At 36.0% G+C, this 22,486-nt stretch overlaps 1 protein-coding gene across 1 annotated transcript in view; it reads left to right on the top strand.

Annotated features, from left to right (window-relative positions):
- The window catches only part of LOC131478689 (probable ubiquitin carboxyl-terminal hydrolase FAF-X), a 148,310-nt gene that overhangs the window by 109,381 nt on the left and 16,443 nt on the right, over positions 1–22,486 (top strand). Inside the window, 7 exon segments of the mRNA XM_058659276.1 lie at positions 210–432; positions 2,702–2,925; positions 4,267–4,451; positions 13,836–14,009; positions 16,637–16,778; positions 19,914–20,664; positions 21,988–22,111. Of these exon segments, the coding sequence (XP_058515259.1) occupies positions 210–432; positions 2,702–2,925; positions 4,267–4,451; positions 13,836–14,009; positions 16,637–16,778; positions 19,914–20,664; positions 21,988–22,111 (1,823 nt within the window).

Below are 22,486 nucleotides of genomic sequence, written 5' to 3'. Positions count from 1 at the left end.
TGTTTTACTGTTTTTAAAGTATCTACAAAAAAGGTTGGTTTGTTAATTATATCTAGTACTTTTTAATTATAGCTTTATTTTGTTAGAAAAGCAAAAGTTGTTTTTGGGATATAAAGTGTGGTAATCTCAAGAAATTATGAAAGTGTTTCTTTCAAGAGACTTTTTCTAAAACATTTTATTAATAATAAATGACTTTTTTTAACCTGTAGGAATTAATTGATGATTTCATCTTCCCTGCATCCAAAGTTTACCTGCAATATGTAAAAAATGGAGAATTGCCAGCAGAGCAGGCTGTTCCAGTCTGTGGTTCATCCACTACTATCAGTGCCGGTTTTGAACTGCTTGTAGCATTAGCTGTTGGATGTGTAAAAAATCTCAAACAGGTAGTAGACTGTTTGACTGAAATGTATTACTTAGACATAGCAGTAACTAGTAAGTATTTTAAAAAATGTATATTGGTTGATGTCCTTATGTTTATTATGATTTTTTCTGTTCATTTTAAAAGCATCCCATTTGTTTTATTTTAAGCAATTACTGTTAACATTTTTAATAGGTGTATAATTAAGACCATTATATAAGCCAGATAAATTTAATACAAAAACTTTTGCAAAATAATAACTGGTTCTGCAGATGTTTTATAAAGTATAAGTTTATATAATTATTTCTAAAATGAAATGTTTAATTCCTTTATAGCAGGAAAAATTAGTTCACAGTAATTTTTATTAAATTTGCCTATTGGGAAGATTTTCAGTCCCTAGTATACATGTTACTTCTTTTTTTTTTTTTAAGATTTATTCATTTTATTACAAAGTCAGATATACAGAGGAGGAGAGACAGAGAGGAAGATCTTCCGTCCGATGATTCACTCCCCAAGTGAGCCGCAATGGGCCGATGCGCGCCGATCCGAAGCCAGGAGCCAGGAGCCTCTTCCAGGTCTCCCACACGGGTGCAGGGTCCCAAGGCTTTGGGCCGTCCTCGACTGCTTTCCCAGGCCACAAGCAGGGAGCTGGATGGGAAGTGGAGCTGCCGGGATTAGAACCGGCGCCCATATGGGATCCCGGGGCGTTCAAGGCGAGGACTTTAGCCGCTAGGTCACGCCGCCAGGCCCACATGTTACTTCATTTTTAAAATTAAGTTTTGAAAAAGAGTTGTTTAAAGATATAAGAATGCGATAGAGGAAAAAAAAAAACTTTGTGGTATTTTACATTTTCATTACAACATTAGTTCCACAAGCTTAGTAACTATTTTCAGTTCCTGGAGAAAGTAGGAAAATAGTAAGTAACATAACAAAAATTATACCATTGAATCTCTTCCATTATATAAGCAACAACAAAATATAAATGTAGCATTTATCGTAAAACTTTAAGAACAGCTAAAATTATGCACAGAGAAGAAAAGAAGGAGAGATAGAGAAAGATCCCCCATCTACAGTTTCACTCTCCAAATGGCCACAGTGACCATAACTGAGCCTACCAGGATCCAGGAGCCCTTTCCAAGACTCCCATGTGGGTACAGGGATCTTGCTTTCTCAGGCCATAAGCAGGGAGCTGGATGGGAAGTAAGAACAATCAGGATATGAACTAGCATTGATATATAGGACACTGGCACTTCAGGTAAAGGATTAGTCAGTTGAGACATTGTACCAGATTTATTTCCCAAATATAAAATAAAATTCATGAGCCCAGCGGCGTGGCCTAGCAGCTAAAGTCCTCTCCTTGAAAGCCCCGGGATCCCATATGGGCACCGGTTCTAATCCCGGCAGCTCCACTTCCCATCCAACTCCCTGCTTGTGGCCTGGGAAAGCAGTCGAGGACGGCCCAAAGCCTTGGGACCCTGCACCCGTGTGGGAGACCTGGAAGAGGTTCGTAGCTTCTGTCCAGCTCCGCCCTCCATTATTAAAACCTTGGGAAATGAATGGCAATGGAAAATCATTCTTTGTATCTCTGTCTCACTATCTGCAACTCTTTCAAATTAACAGAAATTACTGTTTTTAAACGTTCTGATTACAGTGAATGAATAATTTTAGTTTATGGAACAATTTTTAAGTAAGTGAATTTGTAATAAATAAAGCTACATAGAAACAATGGCAATAATGAATTAAATACTATCATTGTGGCACAAGGTAAGCCGCCTTATCATGTTGCAGCAGCTCACATGTAGGCACCCAGTTGAATCCTGGATGCTTTGTTTCTGGTTCCAGCTCCCTCTTAATGTGCCTGGAAAAAGCAGCAGCAGATCACCCAAGTTCTTGAATCCTGCCACCAATTAAATTAGAGTACTTGGCAACTGGGTCTAGTTTAGCTAAGCACTAGCTATAACAGACATTTCAGGAATAAGCAGATGGATGATCTAATGGTTTCTCATTGTAACTCGCCCTTTCAGGGACAGATATCTTCAATATGCTAGTTCCCCACAAGCGGCTACAGTAGCAGCTCCAGGTCAGGCCAAAGCCAGGAACATGAAACTCCATCTGGGTCCATCAGTGTCACATGGGATGCTGGTGTCATAGGCAAAAGTTTGACCTGTGTAACAATATCAGTCCAAAATACTTTGAAAATAAGTAAAAAGTTCATGATGCTCTATGATAAGGATTTTTAGAATAGTTTCGTAACTATTTTGATAAAACAATTGTTGATATATTTGTTAACCTATCAGGACTACCAGTAGACAGAGTGATTATGAGTACCTTTTTATCTCTCAGCTTGTGAAGCACTTAATGAGTGGGAGTATCTGCCACCAGTTGGACCACGACCACCAGAAGGATTTGTAGGACTCAAAAATGGTGGTGCTACATGTTACATGAATTCAGTGATTCAACAACTATTCATGATTCCTTCTATCAGAAATAGTATTCTTGTAATTGAAGGTACAGGTATTGATTTAGAGGATGATATGTGTGGGGAAGAAGAGAAGCAACACAGTGAGGTAAATTCAGTTACCAAATTTTTTTTTCTGTATTTCAAATTTTTATAGCAGCTGTTATCCTAAGAGTTTTGACCTTTTATGTGATTGTTTTTAACTACATTTTATAATTGTCATAAGATCACTGAATTTAGTGTCTACCTCATTAAGTAGGCAATATCTAATAAACTTGAAACTTACATTTTGATGTTTTATCACTTTGTGTTAAGAAATAAATTCTTCACTGGTTTTACATGGTAAAAGTATTTAAGTATTTGTACAAAAATACTCAGTTTTATTTACTTCATAGTATATTTGTCAGTTTCATGATTTCTGCTTATTAGGATTATCTCATTTTAACATTTTTCTCACATGGCTCTGCATGGTAAGAAAATAAACTTGTTAAGTATAGTAGGTGGTCTATTAACATTATTAATTAAAATCAGACTGAACCAAAGCTATTTTGTGCAGATTGTAGCAGAGTAAAGATTAGACTAGTATTTCACAGTATACCTAAGTATATCTGGAATGGAAAATAAAACAATTGGGAGCTAATTTATACTCAAGCTGTTCATCTTAGTATTATGTATTCTTGAAGTATTGGAATCAAATGAAAATCAAAACATTTGAATTGAAGTAAATGGCTCTTCCTCTGTTTTTACATTTCCTTGCTGCAGTGATGAGAAATTACGTCCTGTGTTATAAACCATTGCTTATTGAGACTTTGAATTATACCTGCTTCCACTGTCCTCATATGTATCATCACATCAACGAGGTGTTGGTTTGGTTTTTTTAAAGTCTCTCTATGAGGCACCCAGCTGTGTCTGATAAACGACCACATAGTTAAGGGAAAAGTTGAAATTTAAATCATATTTCTATAGCTCATTTGATTAGTGAGGTGTTGAGTTGTTGCAGAAAAGGTTAATCATACTGACAAGACACTGTAATGAAATAGTGCCTGTTTTTCTTGACTGTAGCTCTCAATGGCAGAAATCAAGTATTATTTTCCCATATCTTAAACCTCTGGTAAAGAGCAAAACATTAGGAAAGATTTTCAAGAAATTCTGCTCTGTAGTTCCCAAGAGTTATAGCATTTGGATTTCAGTCTGTTCTGCTACTCCAATTGCACTTACTGTTCATATCTCTATCTAATTTGAGTGAATAAATCTTTTATGTGATATAAACCATAAAAACAATAACAAAACTGCAAGGAAATAATTGAATGCTACAAAAGACAAAATACTTTGTAGAGTATTTTCAAAAAGAATATAAAATAATATGTCATTTATTTTCTACTTAGTATTTGTTTCTGCTTCTTCACTATACTTGTAAAGTTATCTCACAATCTCACTTGATGGTCTCCAGGTTAATCTTGAACCTCGAGGTGATGCATTTGCATATCAATTTGGAGACAAACCAGCATTAAATAAAACTGAAGATAGGAAAGAATATAATATAAATGTTCTAAGGCACCTTCAGATCATCTTTGGTCACTTAGCTGGTTCTCAACTGCAATATTATATACCCAGAGGATTTTGGAAACAGTTCAGGTAAATTCTAGGGAGATAATTATATTAAGATTTATGAAAATCTCAAGGTTTTAAAGTAAAACTTGTGAAATATTTTGGAAATATTTTTATATTTCCAGTTATGCATGCCGTAATATTATTACATGTAAGTTTAAAATAATATTTAATTATTCAGTCACTAGTATTAACTATCATTGTAGTATCTCATGTATAATACATTAATATTATACTTGATTTTGATTACTGATTTGCTATTTAATAATATTGGCATTAAGCTTTGTAAAATCTCAAGGTAAAAGTGCAAGGTACTAAAATATGCTGTGAGATATTTTTGTATTTTTATTTATGTGTGCCATATGTTATTACATTTACATAAAAACTAAAACATCTTAGTATCATTAAAATCCATTTGTCATTTCTTTAAATTTACTTAGTTGCCTTATTTTTTAAGTTGGTTTGGATTTTTTTGTTTGTTTGGAGAGGATTTTTGGATTTGCATTTTGTTTGCATCTATGAGACATGAAGAAATTACATAGCTTGCCCCTAAAGTTTCCCTCAGTCTGGGTTTTCTAGACTGTATTTTATAATGTTTTGTGTATTATTTTCTGTATTTTGTTTATTTGTAAGGCATTTGGTCTGTCATAGATACTCAGCTATATTTTATCATAAAAACTCAGTCCACATATTTGATGTATAAATTAGTAATTGTGTTTTCAATAATGCTTTACACATAATCTTAAATTATAACTGCATTTAATGATTATTTTAAAAAAATTTCAGGCATTTAAAACTACAAAACTGTTAATTATTTAGAATTATTATATAGACAATGTGCCAAATTTAGCTGTTGGGATGTTTGCTGTATTGAGTAATGAATGCAACAGCTTGATCAGATTAAGACACAAATAGAGCCCTCCTATTTAGATTTACAGTGATTCCAGACATATTTCTTTTTCCTTTTGTGATATTAAGAGTTACAATTTGGCAATTTTTTTAAAAGATCAATAATTTTTATTTCAAAGGCAGATCAGATTGAAGGAGAAAAAGAGAGACAGAAAGATTTTCCATTTGGTATTCCCCAAACAGCTTCAAAGCCTGGAGCTGAACTGATCCGAAGCCAGGAGCCAGGAACATCCTCCAGGTCTCCCACACGGGTGCAGAGACCCAAAGCATTGGGCCGTCCTCGACTGCTCTCCCAGGCCACAAGCAGGGAGCTGGATGGGAAATGGATAGTCGGAACATGAACTGGCGCCCATAACTGGTGCCCATAACTGGTACATGCAAGGTGGGAATTCAACTATTGAGCTATATTATCGGGCCCAGTATCATTCACCAAGTGTTATATAACTAAAGCAATCATTCTTTATTAATAAGCTACATAGAATCTCCAAATTAATTTGCTCTTCAGATAATTATCTTAATGTATACGCCTCTAGAGAGTCATGATGAATCTTATTTTATTTTAGGATTTCTTTTTCTTCCATTGATCATTTTTTTATTAATTACATTGCATTATGTGACACAGTTTCATAGGCTCTGGGATTCCCCCCACCCCTTCTTTTACCCTCCCCCCATGGTGGATTCCTCCACCTTGTTGCAGTATTACATTTCAAATTCAGTCAAGATTTGTTCTTTGCAAGCATATACCAAGCATAGAGTCCAGCATCTTATTGTCCAGATAAATTCAATGGTTTCTTGGGGAGACCATCTCTGGTCTGAAGGTAGAGCCGGCAGAGTATCATCCCTATCAATTGAAAGCCCCAGCATAACATCAGCAACAATTTACAACATTATGGAATTAATTGACATGGAATTGAGTGACCAATATGTTAAAAATTACAAGTTCTTAACCACATGCTGTGACTAGTTCACTGACATGTCAATTTTACTTTATATACAAATGACTTCTATACACCTTAAAATGGCTGTAGGATACTATTCAGCTGTCTATCTTTGTTTTAGTATTTAGCAGTTTAAAGTGTTGAAACATAATTTTTAACAGAACAGATTTTAGGATAGTCTAAACTGGCTTATAACTCTAACAAGGCTTATGTCAATAGTTGACATTCAGAACAGTTTTAGGAGGGGTGTGCAGAGAAATCTTCAGTACCTTAGTGAGGAGTAACTAATCTTTGTGTCCTACCTAGTAAGGTATGTATGAGTAAAAGCTAACCGTTTCCTGTCTGGTTCTAAGCTTTCCTGCTGTTCTCTAACTATTCTAATTCTTTTGTTGTTGTTTTGTTTTTAGAGGTGGTAACTCCAGAGAAACCCTGATGGTCATTGCTAGAGAGGGTGGGGACCCAAAGTTGGAACCAGGCAAGGACCAGAGAAAGCTCCTCTCCCGTGTCCCGAAGGAAGTTTACTGTTCTTCTGTTTCTGCAGACCGCTCAGGGCTCCTGGCTATCATTCCTATGACCTTGGATCCCGGGAGGAAAGATTTGGGCTTCTTCCATCCCGTGTGGAAGATTCAAATGGGAGTGGGTGACCTCAGAGTTCTCGGCCTCCGAGGGCACTCCAATTCCCCGTGGTCTCCTTGGCAGTTGGGATGTAGTCCTTGGTGCCCGTGCTGATAGTCCTTGGTGAGGATCCGAGAGTCTCCAGGGTTGGGATACAAGCCTCCTCCTGTCCCCCTGCTCCACTCTGAGTATGTTAGGATTTAAAAATGAATTCTGGGGGCCCGGCGGCGTGGCCTAGCGGCTGAAGTCCTCGCCTTGAACGCCCCGGGATCCCATATGGGCGCCGGTTCTAATCCCGGCAGCTCCACTTCCGCTCCAGCTCCCTGCTTGTGGCCTGGGAAAGCAGTCAAGGACGGCCCAAAGCATTGGGACCCTGCACCCGTGTGGGAGACCTGGAAGAAGGTTCCTGGTTCCTGGCTCCTGGCTTCTGATCAGCTCAGCTGTAGCCATTCTGGTCACTTGGGGAGTGTACCATCAGGCGGAAGATCTTCCTTTCTGTCTGTTTTCCTCTCTGTATATCCGCTTTTCCAAAAAAAAGTTAAATAAATCTTTTTTTAAAAAATGAATTGTGTAAGTCCACAGAATCTTTCTAAATTGGCTGGGTAAACTAAGTTGGAACACATTAGGTTTTAACAATCCAAACCACATTTTTTCCCAAAGTGCATTTTTATTTTACTTTGTTCACTTCCTTTTTCAAGGGCAAGTAAATATCATACAGATCCTTTTTTTTTTCATTTTATGATGCAATTCTATAGGTCATACACACTGCCAAAATATTACAACACACCAACACAGCTTGTCATTACATAGAAAAAGGGTGCGTTCATTTATAGGAGTTTATGTTTTCTTGTAGCGTACCTCTCAGATAATTAAGAGGCAGGTGATCACAGAACTTTCCCTTATTTGTTGATTTTATTTATTAAAACATCACAGACTTACTCTGCAGCAATCACTGCAGTATCCCAATGTAAACTGGTAAATTCAACAAGCTAACATGTTAGTTAGCTTGATTAGAATGATTTATACATATTTCTTTCTTCTCATGTGAAACATGTTGTTTACTTTGCTATGCCTTCAATTGTTTTTATTCCCTGAGTTAGGCCTTGTCTCCCTTCCAGTATTCTGTTTTTTATTCATTCAGAGTACTCTTAGTGTTTTGTTTTTACATTGAAGTGTTTCATTCATATATATATGTATTTCTGTTTCTGTATGTTTGACTGATAATTACATAATTTGTGATTATTCACATTAGAAAATCCAAACATAATATGCAATAGCTACATTTTCATAACATATTGCTATATCAGTTGCTTATTTTAATGTACGTTTATACATTTAATTTTAACCATATTAGACTATAATATATTCTAAAAACATATTTTATCTTTTCAGTCATTCCCTCCATGTAATAGTAGAACTCAGATTTTTTGTCAATAATGTTTCTATTACCTACCCTCTCAACATAAGAATGTCTTAATAAAATTCATTTAAGCTTTTTCCTTTGTCACATTGACAGGTATATTTCGATGTCATGTTAGTACATTCAGAATATTTGTACAATCATTCACATTTCTGTTACCCAAAAAGAAATCCCCCCATGCACGTTAAAGAATTGTTCCCTTGTACCAACTTTTTAAATTTTTATTTTTAATGTTCACATAGTTAACAAGGATGCAAACTCATGAACCATTGATTTCCTTTTGTTCTATAACAGGGAAAGAGAGCCAACCCTACCTTTAAGCTTTGCATCTAAAAACTACTTTTGTCATAATTTGAGTGCACTTATTTATAATATTGTATTAAACATAAAAATATAATATGTGCCCTTTCATGTCCAGCATTTTTGACTAAAGCTAATGTTTTCATATTTCACTTACATGGTGTTTAATTATGTGGGTGAATTATATGTTGTTTTCCCATTCACTTATTTGATGAAGATGTAGGTGGTATTCATTTTTCCTGATAGAGCCCCTGTAATATATTCTTTATAGCACATATAGAGTTTAAGTGAGTAGATTTCTTTTTGTACACATGGTAGTGCAATTGCTGGGATACAGAATTCTGCTTTTCACTTTTTGAAGAGCAGTAATATACTTCATCCCCTGTAGCATTCTAATTTTCTATTGGCAAATTAGAGAGGGTTACAATTTATATTAACACCAAAATCTTCTATCTTCCCATAATTTTTATTTTAACCCAAGTAAATAGTTTGAATTATGTCTCATGAATTTGATCCATTTTTCTTCCTGTCAAACATCTTGTCATGTATTTGTTGACCATTTGTGCTTTTCAAATATCTACTAAATTGGAAGAACAAGTCTTTTATTTGTGCATTTGTGTGAATCTAGAGCCCTACTAAAATAAAAATTCAGGAATATTTGTTTTATTTTTTTGATTGTCATTTCATATATTTATGTTAACCTTTAATGTATAAACTTCTAAATTTTGAAGACATATTTACCTGTTTTTTTTCTTTTCATTCTATTTCATTATTTCTTTTATCATGAAACCATCATTTTGTGGGTCATTCTCAACTTTTAAAACTCTGCTTCCAAACTGAAGCTTAATTTAGCAATACAAGTACTTGCTGTATCCACATTGATATGTGTTGCTTTTGGTATCCTCTGACTTTGTGGAACTCATTGGTCTTAATAGAATAGATGTGTAGTAGTTAACATATAGCCCGGCTACTTCACTCATGTTACTGTTGATTACATAAAAAGGGAAGCTGGTAGCAGTAGTTATAATAACCCCAAACTAGAAACAGCACATTTGATTTGTTTAAGTACTGACCAATTTAAACAAATAGGTATACACATATCATTACAAAAAAATAAAGGACTTCTCACACCTCTAACAATTTAAATATGCATAGTGTTATACTGATTGAAACATCATCAGAAAAGAAAAAAATAACAACAAAAAAAAGAAACATCATCACAAAAGGTTATGTACTGAATACTTGATCATTCCCTTTACATTCTATCATAGAGGAAAGCCAGGGTTAGATGTGACAGAAGCTGGAGATAGAGTGGTTTACAAACAAGTTTCAAAGATCCTTTTGCTATCTTAACTATGCTTACTTTGTTCTAAGGAATACAAATATAATAAAATTGTGTGTAACTAAGTATACTCAATCATAAGTACAAGACTCGAGAACTACGATTAAGATTGGGATTTGTTCTAAATACAGTATTTTAAAAGCTGGGTAGTTTGCTAGATGGTGCAGCTCAGAGAATGGAATAGGAGATATACTATTTCTGATAATTCGCTGATTTTTCATAAGATAAACCAAGAATAACCATAGATACTATTATCTGCATGTAGGCATGTCCATTCTGTAGTACTTTATGATCTATGCACTTCCCTCTGTATACCATGCCATTTCATGATTACTTATGTTACTTATTATAAACTAAATGCTATGCAAATTTTAATGTTGCTTACGGATTAATGATAAGAAAACTGTACCTATCCAGTGCACATGTTTCATTTTTAATGTGATTGACTCCAAGTATGAGAAGTTCATAGATACAGAAGCTCAACTACTCCTACTATGTGCAACTAAAACTTCTTCATTTGATTTCACGGTTATCACAGGTGTTTTAGAAAAAATTGAATTCAAAGCCTGGAAAAAGCAAAACCTGCAATCATAAATAAAATAAAAATTGAAAGAAGCAACTAAAGTCATCTTAGAAAACAGTATTTTGACTAGACATAAGAGAAAATAAAAAAGTTAAAATGTATAAAGTGGTTACAGGGTTGTCAATTCTGCAGTTATAAGATACTTACCAGGAATGGGTAAATCACACTTAACTTTGCTACCTTTTGGAAAAAGAAATGTCATGAAAGAAAAGGCAGATTGTTTCAACAAACACTGTGAAAAACAAACTTCTGATGCATTTAGTTATTCTGTTAAAAATACAGATGCTAATAGAATTAGAGCAATCAGCATACATGTGCTTACATATAAGTTAGCTTATATATACCTGTTTCCAGGTTGTATCCATTTAGAAAGTCTAGAAATAATGACCCAGTAACTTTGGACATACTTGACACTCACCTTATTTAGGTAAAAACTGATTAATATGTGAAAGGATTAGGAGGAACAGTGCACAGTACTCTCAGGAATGCGCAAAATACGTTTCTACTGTCAAAAGTAGAGAAACTGAATGTTAATCAACATTAGAAGAAATACTCCTCAAAAAAAGGGCAAAAAGTCAAAAACAAACAATCTTCACCATTGAAAGAGTAGGGATTGGAGATCAACAATGAAGTATAATTTTTACCATTTCTATTCAGTGTATTACTGGCAGTTATAATCAGAGCCCATTAAGCAAATGGGAAAAATAGACATCTGATCTGGAAAGCTTAAGTGGAATATCTGTTAACACATAACATGATCTTACATATGTGAAATAGTAAAGGCATATTCCTTGCCCCCGAATACACCTGTTTTGTGTTTTTTTGGTTTGTTTGTTTGTTTTGTATGAAGGATGTGTTTGTCTGGCATTCTGTTATACAGCTTTAAGCCATCATCTACAATGCCAGCATACCACATCATATGTGCTCAGGTTCAAGTCATGGATATTCCACTTGTAATCCAGCTGCTTACTAATGTACATGGCTAAACAGCAGAGAACGGTCCAAGCGCCTGGGCCCAGACCGATATGGGGAAACCTGGAAGAAGCTCCTGTGTAAGCACACAGCAGACATTTGATCCTCTAGATTTCTATGTGGATGCCATACTTCATTACTTACGTGCCATTTAATTTGCTGCTAAGTTATCTTGGGGAGCAAAGGAAGATCTGGGTCCTTATGAGCGTGCTACCCGTGTAACAGACTTTGGAAGCTTTTCACTGCTTGCTTTGGACTGGTCCAGTCCTGGCTGTTACAGCCATTTTGAGAGTGAAATCGGCAGATTTGAGCTTATTGTGTCTGTATATAATTGCCTCTCAAATAAATGTTTTTTCATAATATTTGCTAAGATGTCAGTACTTTCAGAGAGGTATGTTTTAACACAATTTTTATGAAAAACCTCAGTAAATTTTTGCAAATGCATAGAATCACTTTCTAAATTTTACGCGGAATCACAAGAGACCTGTAATATCATCCCTACGCCCCCCAAATACTAAGAAACTAAGCCAATTGCAACAAATGTAGAATGTTCCTGAGTAGTGTTAGATGCCAGAACCTGGTGCCACCGGAGGAAGAGTATCACCAAAACTAAACCTGTCAGAGATTTGTGCAAGTGATCCACTGAACTTCTTTGAGTTCCAGGCTCACATAAACCCCATAGCCTTGTCTAGACACGGGATGATTTTCTGATTTGGCAGTGTTTGAGAATAGGAAGTAGCCTTTGATACCAGATAAGGAAAGGGAAGCCCTAACAGAAAAAATCCAAACCTCAGAAACAGGAATAGAGCTAAAGCAGCTGAGGACAAAAATGTAGAAGCTAACGAAAAGGAGAGCAGTAAAAACAAAAGACAAAAAAATGTTTTTAATTAGATTATTTCACCTTAAGTCAGAAAAACAAAATGAAAATCACATTGAATATTGGTATAAGCTGAAGATGTAAAAGCTCTAAGACTCAGCTGAACCTTATGTTATGTATGACCATAAAACTTTAAAAAATGTCAAACTAGCAGGTAAATTTGAGAACTAGAGGACAAACCCAAGCATTTGGAATATTACAACAGACGGCGGAATATCCTTCAATTACCAGACAGTCCCCAGCTGGACAAATACAAATGAGGAGCTACCACATCAAGTGTTAAAGCCCAAGAAGGAAGAGAATCCGGACGAGAGTTGCAAAGAGGAAAGGCTGTTGATGTGAAAGTTCTATGGTTTAATTAGAAATGTAAAAAACAAACAAAAAAATCTTTTGTCACCTTTATGTATATTAGTTAACTATTACCTTTACATGTATTAGTTAACTGTTACCTAATAAGCCCACACATCTTGTGTTTTTAGTCACAGAATTGGTTACAATTAGTTCTACTAATTGGGTAAAATTAGTAATACCATTCTACAGATTGTGATAAACAGCTTGCAATCAAAGGAAAATTTCTACAGAAGCAAATAGAAATTAACCTGAGATGATATGTTAAGACATGTTGCTTGACATGCCCATGACTAGACACAATCTTGCAGGGCACCCACTGAAATATCACTTTTTTGGCATATGAATTCTTTATTTTGATAATGACCTGTTTCGATGTTTCAATATTTAAGCAATCATCCTTATGTCAGATTTTCAAATGAGTTCATATATAGATTAACTTAAGCATTTAATTTTTCTGCTGAAGTTCTTTTTTTATTTTAAGCAATCACATTTATAGTTGCATCAAGAATAATTAAATACTTAGGAATAATCCTAACCAAGGACATAGGGATTTTAACAGCATTCACTCTTTATGAAATACCACTGTAACAGCTGTTAAAATGGTGTGAATGAGGAAAGTTTTACAGCTACCGTAGAAAAACAGGTTAACATTTCCTGAAAAGATTAAAAATCAAAACTTGACTTAATAGTAGTATAGCCTTAAAGAATGGCAAGCAGCGTTTGTGTTAAGTGTAGGCATTTAAAATAGCTAAAATGGAAACAACGCAACAGATGAATGGATAAACCATCAAATGTTTTTCAGCCTGAAATTCTTTCTCTCACTCCCTCCCTCAGCATCAGCCCTCATTTTATATACACACAGTTGGGATTAAACTTTAAATTCATTTAGATAGCATAAAATTATTGTCACACCAACAAGTTATGGTAACTTCTACCATATAAAATCATTTCTACTACGAACTTTACTTTTTTGTGCAAGTCTGTACACAGTGCATATTTTATTTCATTTTTTGAGGTAATATCTCACTTTGTACTATCTTTTCTGGTAGTACATGATGTATGTGTATTCTAAGGCTATGTTATATATCTTCATTTATTTCTCAGACTTTGGGGTGAACCTGTTAATCTCCGTGAACAACATGATGCTTTAGAGTTTTTTAATTCTTTGGTGGACAGTTTGGATGAAGCATTAAAAGCTTTAGGCCATCCTGCTATACTAAGTGAAGTCCTGGGAGGCTCCTTTGCTGATCAGAAGATTTGCCAAGGCTGCCCACATAGGTAAATGTTAATATTTAATTGTTTTAAGTCTATGCTTTTGATTAATATTTTCAGAGAATAGGATAAAGGAATATATTTAATTATATTTTTAGTGTATGCTTTCATCTTTTCAGAAAATAGCATAACTAAAATTAATATTATTAGACTTACAGCAAAATAGAATGGGGCTACTCTCCAAGTGGCTTTGGGCCAACCTTGACTGCTTTTCACAAGGTCATAAGCATGGAGCTGGATGGAAAGTGGAGCGCAGGGAATAAAACTGCTGCCCATGTGGGATCCTGGTGCATGCAAGGCAAGGACTTTAGGTTACTAGGCTAATGTGCCAGACTCATTTCTCATTCATTTGAAATGCCTTGGCTAATTCTTGGGGTATGTTACATAAAGCAATCTATCAAGAGTAAATAAGGGGACAACTTTGCAGTAGACAGGTTAAGCCTTTACCTACAATAGTGACATCGCATATCAGAATGTTTGTTAACATACTTTCCCTCCAGCTGTGCTAATTCCCTGGGAAATCCATATAGGGAACCTTGATAGAGTGCCTGGATCCTGACAAAAACCTGGTCCAGCAACCAGGTGTTTCAGCCTTTGGAGAGTGAAGCAACACATGGAAGATATACTAAAAAGGAAATCTAAGAAAAAGAAATTATCTATTAAGATGATTAGTAAATAAATAACTCAATTATATTGGCCCAGAAAAGACAGTTTCTACTTGCTTTGTGGAAGCTTTATTTTGAAGCTTAGCCTTTTTTTATTTATATAATATTTACTTTTTATTTATGTAAAGCTTAATGTGCAAAAATGCATTAAGAGAATGTTTTCTACAATCAGTCATTATATAAACACTGGACATAAATAAGTAAGTGGAAATAATTTGGGATAAAAAGTAATATTGCTTAACAAGTAATGTTTATCGAGTTATATCATTGTTTTTTAATCTATATTTTTTGTCATGTTAGAATACCACTGTTTTTAAGATTTGTTTGTTCGTTTAAAACACAAACTTTAAGAGTGATTGTATCTGTTGGTTCACTTCCTAAGTGGCCAAATGGCTGGAGCTCTTAGTCCAAAGCCAGAATCCAGCAGGATCTCTTCCAGGATCTACCATCTAGGAGGCGAGGGTGGGAACAAGGAGTTGGCCATCTTCTGCTGCTGCTCAGATGCATTAAAAGGGAGCTAGATTGCAGCTGTGGCATTTTATGGGATGCCAGCATCCCATGAAGCCACTTTACTTTATGTTTTATTATTGTTTTATGTATTTGAAATATTTTCAGAAAGAAAGAGACATACAGAGAGATCTTTTCACCTTAAATTGTAGGGGCCAGTCTCCCAAGTGTTAACACCACTGCTTAGCTTGTTTCTAAGGGGTAACAGCATGCGCAATCTTGGCCTGATACATTTAGCCCTGGCTTGACCACAGGTTCCTGCTTCCCTTCTTCCCCTTTTTCCAGATGCCCCCAGGGGACGGAGGGGTCTTAGGAGTTGCTTGAGCTTTGGAAAAATACTGGGAGGAACCAGAGAATATAAAAGGCAGGCTAGAGTTCAATAAAGCGTCATTCTCTTTGCACAAGTGACCAAGTGCGTGTTGTCTTCTTTGTAACCCTAGTCCCTCCGCTCGACTTGGGGTACACGGTGACGCGCGCTTTGCCGACACTAAATGGCTGTAACAATCAGAGATAGGCTGGTTTGAAGTCAGGACTCTGGAAATTGTTCCAGGTCTCCCATATGGGTAAGAGGGTCTCAAGGACTTAGACCACCCTCCTGTTTTACCAGGCCTTTAGCAGGGAACTGGATAGGAAGTTCAAAACCAGTGTCATTATGGGTTGTGGGCACTGTAGGCAGCCTTATGCCACAGTGCTTTTCTACCCATTCATTCTTAACTAAAGAAAGATACTTATTATTCGCTTATTTTAGCCTGCTTTGGGCCTGTCTAAAAACCTTTTTTTCATCAAGTAGTATACAGTAAAAAGCGTTTGGCATTTTTTGATCACCAAGTTGCTTATGCTTTGGTCTCTTTTGAAAAGTAATGGTTTATTATACTAAGTAAAATTTACCCAGAGATCTCAGAAGCACTTGTATCATTAGGTAATAGGAAGATTACTTGAGTTCCATACCTGTTACAGTTCATTACTGTTTAGAATATATTTTCCTATAGTCTTTAACTGATATATTTTCTTTAAGATATCTTTTTTTTCCTTTGTGAGTTAGTTTATGATTTCATTCCAGCTGGCTGAATATGTAATATGTAAGTGAATTTATTTATATGGTTTTTCTTGACTTAGTTTTTATGTGTAAGGTTTTTCCTATTAGTATTCCACTAATGCTTCACATCTGACAGCATTTCGCCAAATATGCAAAAATATGCAAGAAAAAGGTTGAATAGATTTGATGGTTTAAGAATTGTAAGCTCTTCTTTTCATTTACTAATTTATAGCATATGTCATCAGAAATTATATATATTAGTAAGCAAATATATATATAATCAAAATAAAGAACCCTAAATCATTCTTGCATTAAAAACATAATAAATGCTGAAAATATACATTTTTATCACATTCACAACTAAAGGCAACATACAGAAGCCTTAAGAATAAACTTTTAATTGTATCTTAAATAATTTCTTTAAGATACGAGTGTGAAGAATCTTTTACGACTTTGAATGTAGACATCAGGAATCACCAAAATCTTCTGGATTCTTTGGAGCAGTATATCAAAGGAGATTTATTAGAAGGTGCAAATGCATATTGTTGTGAAAAATGTGATAAAAAGGTATGTGTTAAACAGGGGTATTTTTCTTAAAGATTTATTTTTATTTGACAGGCATATTTAGAGAGAGAAGGAAAGACAAACATGTTCCATTCCCTCGTTCACTCCCTAGGTGGCCACAATGTCCAGAGCTGAGCCGATCCAAAGACAGGAACCAGGAGCCTCTTCCAGGTCTCCCACACGGGTGCAGGGTCCCAAGGCTTTGGGCCGTCCTCCACTGCTTTCCCAGGCCACAAGCAGGGAGCTGGATGGGAAGTGGAGCTGCCGATTAGAACCAGAGATTATATGGGGTGCTGGTGCTTTACTAGGGGAGGATTAGCCAACGAATCATTGTACTGGCCTCATGCATTTTAGGTTTTAAAAAAATAATCACTTAATAGCACTAGAAAGCAGCAAACTAGTTCATGCTCCTCTCAAAATTACTATCTGAGTTGTCTCTACTTTATTGTAATGATAACCAAAAGGATAGTCAACCTAACAACTGGCTTAGTTTAGTGATTTGTTTAATGATTTGTCAGGAAATAAGTATACTGCTGGGGTTTGTAAAGTTTGCATCTTTGCTCTAAAATAAATTGCTACCTCACTTCTAAAATTGGAAACACTATTGAAAGCATTCTTCCTAATTTTTTATGAATGAGTATCACACTTAAAATCTAAGAAGTTTGCTAATTATATATTGTTGTAGGTTGATTTTTAAGCAGTCAACTAATTTTATATTATCTCTGGGCATTTAGTTTGTGAGGTGAACAAACTGCAAGGGTTTGAAGTCAGTATACAATATAAATAAACTTTCTTGGTTCACTACTCTCCAAGTTGCTTTTACTTTTTAACCTAAACACTTGCTATATTGGCATGTGGAAGGCTTAGTGACTGCCACATAAGGCTCTGCAGATTTTTCTGACACTCTTAATTTATATCTTTTAAATTAAAGTAGGAGCTAGTGTTTATCACAGGACGTTGAAGATTAATATAGATTCAGCACCTACTGTAATTACCTAGTATCTGACACAAATGTTAGCCTTCTTATTAAAAGGCTTAAATTTTTTCAGTTTACTTACAGCCAGTTCTATTTATGTATAAAGTTACATATCAAAGAGCTATTGTTCTTTTGTTTTGTTTTGTTTTGTTTTGTCAAGATATATTTATTTTTTTATTTTATTTAATTACATGGTATTATGTGACACAGTTTCATAGCTACTGGGATACCCCCACCCCTCCCCACACCCATCAGCAGAGGATTGGATAAGAAAGCTATGGTTCATCTACTCCATGGAATACTACTCAGCTATTAAAAAAAACAAAATGCAGTTCTTTGTGGCCAAATGGGCCAAACTGGAAACCATAATGCTAAGGGAAATGAGCCAATCCCAAAAGGTTAAATACCACATGTTTGCCTTGATTTAAGATGATATGATGTTATGTATAACATGTTATGTTTTGAATGTTATATGTTGTGTATAAACTAAAATTGAAGTATAGGTGAGGTGGTCACAGAAGGTGGCTGGGAACCCGCATTTACTTTTAACATATTGGTTACTCATTACTATGTCAATTAATTCCATAATAATGTGAATTTTTGCTGATGGTATGTTGGAGCTTTTAATTGATCGGGATGATACTCTGCTGGCTCTGTCTTCAGACCAGAGAGGGTATACCTAAGAAACCGTTGAACTTGATTGGACAATAAGATGCTGGACTCTGTGTTTGGTTTATGCTTGCAATGGGGGAATCTCAGCTGAGCTTGAAAGAGCTATTGTTGTTAAGCTGGTGCCTTGCCCATGACTCCAGCATCACGTAAGGATGCCTGCTCAAGCCAGGCTGTTCCCATTCAAATTTAGCTACTGGTAAAGTGCCAGGAAAGAGTAGAAAATTATCCCAATCATTGTGCCCCTGCACTCATGCGGGAAACCCAAGTGGAATATCCACCCGTGGACTTTGGCTTTTCCTAGCCTGAACATTGAGTCAACCTGTGGATGGAAATTTTGTTTCCCTCTTTTCTTTCCCTTTTCTGTAACTCTGCCTTTTAAGTGAATAATTTAAAAAAAAAAGTAGACTGGGATGATATTCTACCAGCTCTGACTTTGGACCAGAAATGGTCTCCCCAAGAAACTGTTCAACCCATCCGGACAATAAGTAGCTGGACTCCATGCTTAATATATGTTTGCAAGGAAAGAATCTTGATTGAATTTGAACTGTAATACTGCATCAATAGGAGGAATCCACCGGGGGAGGGGAGGGGGAGGGGTGGGGGGATTCCCAGAGCCTATGAAACTGTCACACAATGCAAAATAATTAATAAAAAAGAAAGTAAACATCAAATAAAATGACATTCAGGATTTTGGGGGCCAAATGGACCCAAACATTCAATAGCGCTCTCTGTGTATAAAACTGGTTGTTGCAATTTGCAAAAATGAAAGGCTACTTGTGTGGTTCTAATTTTGGTAACCATTTTTTTTTAATAATGATTACATGGTTGATCGTGGTGGGAAGGATCAGAGTTTAGGGGAACTTGTGGAAATTCATTGCTTCCCAATTTTCTATTTGTTCTTTTTGTTCCTGGAGTAAGGGGAGAAACAATGGGAAATACCACTTACAACTCTGCAATGTTCCAGTACCCAGTACCCAGGGATGAGAAACTGCCACCTCATATCAACCCAGAGTTTCAATGTGCACATATTCCGAGGGTTCTGTCCAAGTGGTTTAGATAGTTCTGAAATGCTGCCGATTTCACCAATCCAAGGATGATGTCACACTCTCAATGTCTATTGGTTCTATCCACCGAGATTTTGTTTTGGTCTTGCTAACCATTGTTTAAAAGTCTGTTACAATGGGGCTTGGCGGCGTGGCCTGGTGGCTAAGGTCCTTGCCTTGATCCCATATGGCCGCTGGTTCTAATCCCGGCAGCTCCACTTCCTCTCTGTCTCTCCTCCTCTCAGTATATCTGACTTTGTAATAAAAAATAAAATAAATCTTTAAAAAAAAAAAAAAAAAAAAAAAAAAAAAAAAAGTCTGTTACAATGAAATTACTGTAGTGCTGTTATTAAGCTTTAAGTGAATCTAAATTGGTTGAAAACATTATATTTTTTAAATTTTATTTGGATTACAAGATAACATGCATGTGCATTTTGCCTACTACAGGTTGACACAGTAAAGCGCTTGCTAATTAAAAAATTACCTGCTGTGCTTGCTATCCAACTGAAAAGATTTGACTATGATTGGGAAAAACAATGCGCAATCAAATTCAATGATTATTTTGAATTTCCACGTGAGCTAGACATGGAACCTTACACAGTTGCAGGTGTTGCAAAACTAGAAGGAGATAATATGAGTCCAGAGAGTCAGTTGATTAAACAGAATGAGCAGTTTGAAAATCAGACAGTAAGAAGCACAAAATACAGACTGGTGGGTGTGCTGGTACACAGTGGTCAAGCAAGTGGTGGACATTATTATTCATACATCATTCAAAGAAATAATAAAGACATGCAGAAAGAACACTGGTATAAATTTGATGATGGAGATGTAACGGAATGCAAAATGGATGATGATGAAGAAATGAAAAGTCAGTGTTTTGGTGGAGAATACATGGGAGAAGCACCTGATCATATGATGAAATGTATGTCATATAGGAGACAGAAAAGATGGTGGAATGCATATATACTTTTTTATGAAAGAATGGACACAATAGGTGAAGATACAGAGATGATAAGATATATATCACATCTGACTATTACAAGACCCCATCAGATAATTATGTCGCCAGCTATTGAGAGGAATGTACGGAAGCAAAATGTGCAGTTCATGCATAATCAAATGCAATATAGTTTAGAGTATTTTCAGTTTGTGAAAAAGCTGCTTACATGTAACAGTGTTTACTTAAATCCTGGTCCAGGTGAGTTTCTGGAATTTGCTTATTGATAAAGTATTGTTTTACATGTAGGTTCTGAGTAGATATCAAAATCTGTTTTACAGCTGTTTCTTCAATTTGCATCTTTTTGTTGAATTATGATTCAAGGTTCGTGTAATGAGTCACCACTTTTTTTTCACTGTTCTGGGCTAGCAGCCTGCTCCTGGTTCTAATTGGTTTTTTTTTTTAAAGATTTATTTATTTTATTACAAAGTCAGATATACAGAGAGGAGGAGAGACAGAGAGGAAGATCTTCCGTCCGATGATTCACTCCCCAAGTGAGCCGCAACGGCCAGTGCTGCGCTGATCGAAAGCTGGGAGCCAGGAATCTCTTCCGGGTCTCCCACACGGGTACAGGGTCCCAAAGCATTGGGCCGTCCTCGACTGCTTTCCCAGGCCACAAGCAGGGAGCTGGATGGGAAGTGGAGCTGCCGGGATTAGAACCGGCGCCCATATGGGATCCTGGCACGTTCAAGGTGAGGACTTTAGCTGCTAGGCCACGCCGCCGGGCCCGGTTCTAATTGCTTTAAAGTAAACAATTTAAGGCATTTGTTCATTTGAACAGCAGCCTTAATACTTAGATAGAAGAGCTTTGATTTGTTGTATTTTTTTCAATAAAAGCTTCCATTTTATAGCTGACTTAGTAGGTTGTTAATATTCACTGTGCGAGCCCAGTGTGGTAGCCTGGTGGCTAACTCCTTACCTCACAAGTGGCAAAATCCCATATGGGTGCCAGTTTGTGTCCCAGCTGCTCTACTTCCCATCCAGCTCCCTGCTGTAGCCTGCGAAAGCAGTCAAGGACAGTCCAAACTGGACTGGGAAAGTCCAAACCCTGAACCCACTTGGAGGACCTAGAAGAAGCTCCTGGCTTCGAATTGGCTCACCTCAGCTGTTGCAGCCACTCGGACAGAAGACCTTTCACTATGTCTCGCCTTCTCTGTAAACCTGACTTTCCAGTAAGAATAAGTAAAGTTTACATAAATATACACACACACATATATCCACTATGCTTACTTTGAACTAACTAAAGATTTACTGGATTCTTATTTACTTAAAGGGTTTGTGAAGCAGATCTTTCTAAAAAACGGTTGCAACAACCAGACCTGGGCCAGTCCAAACACTTCAGTCATCTTCCGCTCTATTCCCGGGTGTATAAGCAGGAAGTTGGTTCAGAAATTGAAACTGGCACTGCAACATGGGCTGACAGTATTGGAAGTAGCAGCTTTATCTGCTGTGCCATAACACTATCCCAGATTTTATTTGATAGGAAATTTGAAAATAAATTATGTTGGTACTTCTCTTTCAAAGGACAAGATCACCTGTTACCTGAAGCAGAAGAAATCACTATGATTAGCATTCAGCTTGCCGCTAGATTCCTGTTTACCACTGGATTTCACACCAAGAAGATTGTCCGAGGACCTGCCAGTGACTGGTACATGGCTCTGGATTTGATTTGTGTTGTCTTTATAGTTAGTTTTGACGGTTTATTATACAACATGATTTGTTTTTCTATCATTTTAAATTTCAGAAATCCAGTTAAATGCTCATATTAGTATTAAACACAAAAATCCTGCTACAATCAAACTACTAAATTCAACATGACCAAATTTAGACATCTAACTTTGTGAAAGTATTAGCTTTTAGTAAATTCATATGAGATTTAAAAGTTAAAAATTTGTTACAATGATATGCCATAAGTTACTGTTAACTGAATTCAGATGACATATTACATATCTTGGCTTAACAGCTAAGTCTTATTTATATTTGGAGATGTTACTCTACTTTGAAAAAATTACCAAAAGTTTCA

This window comes from Ochotona princeps, chromosome Y (assembly GCF_030435755.1).
Source record: "Ochotona princeps isolate mOchPri1 chromosome Y, mOchPri1.hap1, whole genome shotgun sequence".
Lineage (NCBI taxonomy): Eukaryota > Metazoa > Chordata > Mammalia > Lagomorpha > Ochotonidae > Ochotona > Ochotona princeps.
The sequence above is the reverse complement of the archived record's forward strand: the minus strand, read 5'-3'. Positions and strand labels throughout refer to the sequence as shown.